The sequence below is a fragment of the Tiliqua scincoides genome, chromosome 4 (genome assembly GCF_035046505.1).
Source record: "Tiliqua scincoides isolate rTilSci1 chromosome 4, rTilSci1.hap2, whole genome shotgun sequence".
Classification (NCBI taxonomy): Eukaryota; Metazoa; Chordata; class Lepidosauria; order Squamata; family Scincidae; genus Tiliqua; species Tiliqua scincoides.
The window spans coordinates 207,807,342-207,812,123 of NC_089824.1; the positions used below are offsets into that span (position 1 = coordinate 207,807,342).

General features: G+C 44.4%; 1 protein-coding gene across 1 annotated transcript; it reads left to right on the plus strand.

Moving 5' to 3' along the window:
- The first annotated feature begins 280 nt into the window (after window positions 1-280).
- On the plus strand, window positions 281-3,874 carry TSHZ2 (teashirt zinc finger homeobox 2). The gene is made up of 2 exons (XM_066624708.1): window positions 281-305; window positions 807-3,874. The coding sequence occupies exons 1-2, from the start codon at window positions 281-283 to the stop codon at window positions 3,872-3,874; spliced, it is 3,093 nt and encodes a 1,030-aa protein (XP_066480805.1).
- The last annotated feature ends 908 nt before the right edge of the window (window positions 3,875-4,782 follow it).

Sequence of the window (4,782 nt, forward strand, 5' to 3'; positions counted from 1 at the left end):
TCTCACTGGTAGCACCTCAGCTGTGAAACTCAATCACTTGGTGTAAAATCAGAGCTGTTGACAGAGTATGCATGCCATGGCTTGTGAGGTTTCTGACCAGGCTGCTAGGCTGTGAAAGATTCTAAAAATGGAAAGTAAGCATCTGTACACAATGACATAGAAATATTATTTCATTTCGTCAGTCTAGAAGTGTTCTCAAGATATTCTAACTAAGATTTGTGGCTTCTTAGATTAATGGAATTTGTATTTCAAGTGTGTTCTCTAATATGCACTTAGCACCATGATCGTGGTTGAATTTCTCCTGAGTAAGTGGTCTGAATTGCGTCAGTAGCCTATATGTGAGAATCCTGATATAGTTCTTTTAAGCTGATCAAATGCACAATATTATTATACCTGAATAATCCTCAGAAGCAGGAAAATTTGAGCTGGATACTTTATTTCTGCTCCTTGGTCAGTTGTCATTTTCTACAGCAGGCTAATGTTCATTTGATCACATCATTTTAATGGGGACTGAAAATGATCTCACATATTAATTTTCTCACTGTTCCATTAAGACGTGGTCAGAGCTTTACTGTTGCAGCAGGAAAATTATTAACTCAAAATCTCTCAGAGTTAGAAAGAATTATGATCATCTGCAACTAAAACCCAGCAAGATTTGCCAGCTTTCTCACTTCTTGTGTTAACAGTCTATAAAGTAAAAGGTTAAACCAAGATCCAGTCAGGAAAGCAAATGCCCAGATTAGAAAAGTGACTGTGCAATGTTCATATTTTAGTTTTATATTTCATGTACTGCTGTTCCTTTCCAGGTTACGCCCAAGAGGACGACTTGAAAGAGGAGGAAGACATAAAAGAGGAGGAAGAGGATGATGATGAGAGCAATTCGACTGCTCACCTTCAAGGTAGCAATGACCCTGGCACTGATGAAGAACATGACATGGGCCCTGATCCCAAAGGCAACTTTAGCTACCAGAATTCTCCAGTAAGTCATATCTCCAACCAGGACATTGAAAATGAGTCACTGTTAAGTGATGCTAGTGACCAGGTGGCAGACATTAAAAGTCTTTGCTCTAGGGAGACACAAGAACCCAAAACAAACGTGCACCCCAAACTTCCAAGCGAAGCACATAGTTGCATGGATAAAATGACGGCGGTCTACGCCAACATCCTTTCGGACTCTTATTGGACAGGCTTAGGGCTTGGGCTCAAGCTGTCTAATTCTGATAAGAGGGCTTGTGACAACAGAAACGGAGTGAATAAGAATGATTTTGATTGGCACCAGGATGCGTTGACCAAAAGCCTACAACAGAGCTTACCAGCGAGGCCCGTCTCCAAACCGAACCTCTTCAGTTCAGTCCAGCTCTACAGACAGAGCAGCAAAATGTGTGGAACTGTATTTACTGGTGCAAGTAGGTTTCGGTGCAGGCAATGCAGCGCTGCCTACGACACCTTGGTAGAGCTTACTGTCCATATGAATGAGAGCGGACACTACCAAGATGACAACCATAAAAAAGACAAGCACAGGCCTACAAGTTATTCCAAGCCCCGAAAAAGGGCCTTTCAGGACATGGATAAAGAAGATGCCCAGAAAGTTCTGAAATGTATGTTCTGTGGTGACTCCTTTGACTCCCTTCAAGATCTAAGCGTTCATATGATCAAAACAAAACATTACCAAAAAGTGCCTTTGAAGGAGCCGGTCCCAACCATTTCTTCCAAAATGGTAACTCCCGCTAAGAAACGTGTCTTTGACATTAACAGGCCTTGCTCGCCGGACTCTACCACCGGGTCGTTTGCCGACGGCTTTTCTTCCCAGAAGAACGCAAATCTGCAGTTGTCGTCTAACAATCGCTACGGTTACCAGAATGGTGCCAGCTACACGTGGCAGTTTGAGGCCTGCAAATCGCAGATTCTGAAGTGCATGGAATGTGGGAGCTCTCACGACACTTTGCAACAGCTCACCACACACATGATGGTCACAGGCCACTTCTTGAAAGTCACAAGCTCTGCCTCGAAGAAAGGGAAACAACTGGTTTTGGATCCGCTGGCTGTGGAGAAAATGCAGTCACTTTCTGAGGCACCAGCCAGTGATGGCCAACACTCACACTCAAAACCGTCCAGTAATGCGTCTACAGATTCCACAGCTCCTGTCTCAGAGCTAAAGAAAGAAAGTAAGCAAAATAAGCCTGAGGAGACAAACAAAGACGAGAAGGTAGTAAAGAACGAAGACTATGAAGACACCCTTCAAAAGCCACTGGATCCTACAATGAAATACCAGTACCTTAGGGAGGAGGATCTGGAAGATGCTTCAAAGGGTGGTGGAGACATTTTAAAGTCTTTAGAAAACACAGTCACTACAGCCATCAATAAAGCTCAAAATGGAGCACCCAGCTGGAGCGCATATCCCAGCATCCATGCAGCCTATCAGCTCTCAGAAGGAGCAAAACCTTCCTTGCCAGTAGGGTCCCAAGTTCTGCAAGTCAGACCGACTGTGGCAAATAAGTTGAGGCCTATAGCTCCAAAGTGGAAAGTCATGCCCCTGGTTCCTGTCTCCGCTAATGTGGCCCAGTATTCACAACTAAAGAAGGAAACAGACACCAAAAAGGAAGCACAAAAGGACATTAAAGAGAGCAGTAAAGTTGACGCTGCCCCCGTCTCTCAGAATGAAGGAGAATCTTCCCCTCAAACCAAGGTGTGTCTAGAGCCCAAAAAGCCCGAGCCAAGTCCTTTGAAGGAGGAGGACAAAGCAAAAGGGGAGGAGGAAAAGGAAAAATTAAAAACAAAAGAGTCGGCAACACCGTCTCTCAGCAATGGATGTGCGGCCACTAACCACCCTTCAGACCTGCCTTGTTTAAACCCGCTGAGTGCCCTACAATCTGTGCTGAACAACCACTTGGGCAAAGCAAATGAGCCTTTGAGACCTCAGTCAAACTCCAGCCCGAGTTCGAGTTCAGTCTCTATGTTCCACAAACCTACTTTAAACATGATGGAGAAACCAGTTTTATCTCCTTCCCCAACACTGCCCAAGCATGCATCCAGGTGTTACGTGTTTGAAAACAACGATCAGCCCATAGACCTCACCAAATCAAAAAGCAAGAAAGTCGAGTCTGCTCAAGCACAATCTTGCACCTCCCCACCTCAGAAACACGCACTGTCTGACATTGCAGACATGGTCAAAGTTCTTCCCAAAGCTACCACGCCAAAACCTGCTGCCGCGTCTAGGATCCCATCGATGAAACTGGAAATGGATGTCCGGCGTTTTGAAGATGTCTCCACAGAAGTCTCCACCTTGCACAAAAGGAAGGGAAGGCAATCCAACTGGAATCCTCAGCATCTCCTGATTCTGCAAGCTCAGTTTGCTTCCAGTCTTTTCCAAACGTCTGAAGGTAAATATTTATTGTCAGACTTGGGCCCTCAAGAACGCATGCAGATATCCAAATTTACGGGACTGTCCATGACTACCATTAGCCATTGGTTGGCCAATGTCAAGTACCAACTTAGAAAAACTGGAGGGACCAAGTTTTTGAAAAATATGGACAAAGGGCACCCCATCTTTTATTGCAGTGACTGTGCATCTCAGTTTAGAACCCCGTCGACGTACATCAGCCATTTAGAATCCCATCTAGGTTTCCAAATGAAAGACATGAACAAGCTGGCAGTGGAGCAGCAAACCAAGGTAGAGCAAGAAATCTCTAGAATTTCAGTTCAAAGGTCTCCTGAGACAATACCTGGGGAAGAGGACACAGACTCTAAGTTCAAATGTAAGTTGTGCTCTCGGACATTTGTGAGCAAACACGCAGTAAAACTTCATCTAAGCAAAACACACAGCAAGTCACCAGAACACCATTCACAGTTTGTAGCAGAAGTGGACGAAGAATAACTCCCAAGGTATGTATGCCTTCACTGCAAAATGAGTTTTGATGTCATATTTATAACAAGGAGGGCTCTTACAGCACTTCTGCTTTCTTAAAACTATGATGCTAATTTTTCCATTTTCCTTCCGGATGGAGACTCATCTGTCTGCAACCACAGCATAGTGGGGAGGGGGAGAATTAGCAGGTGCAACTTCTCCCATCAGTGTATTTCTGTAATGGGAAAAGCTTCGCCCTTCATGGGTTTTGCTCAGCCATGCTGCTTGTTAAAGGCACAGGATCCACTGAAAAGAAAAGATTTGGCAACCCTGCTTGCTGTTGACTCCATGTCCCCACTTAGCTAATCAGTCCATTAACCTTGCTTTTGAAAAGCCAAGCATGATGAGCACTTCATTCTAATGGCTTCTATTGAAATTGTACTTGCTTGTAACATTTTAAGGATCTGTGCCGCCCTTTTCTCTTGTCTGCGCATGTGAGCAGGAGTCACAGGAAATCAAATGACAGCGTCATGTATTTTAAGTGTCCAGTTTCAAACATGGGATTTCTCTGTTCTGTTATTGTTACCTTCTGGTTTCAAGGATCGGGTCTTTGCTTTTCCCTCTGTTGCCCACTGTTGATAGTACAGTATATCGAATCTGTGTTTTTAAGAGCACTGCAACATGAATACCGACAACCTCCTATTTCGGATGCAATGCTATAGGGAGGGCCCATAGTTCAGTGGTACAGTACATGCTTTGTATGCATGAGATCTCACGCCTGATCTGTAGCATTTCATGTGCAATTGAAGGGTCTCGGGTTGTACGACTGGAAAAGAAAAACAGGAACTGGAGAAACAAGCTCAGTGTGGCAAACGGAAGCACTCCAGGTTAAGGAATGTCTTGTGACCAGTCACATCCAAAGCATATAACACAGGTAG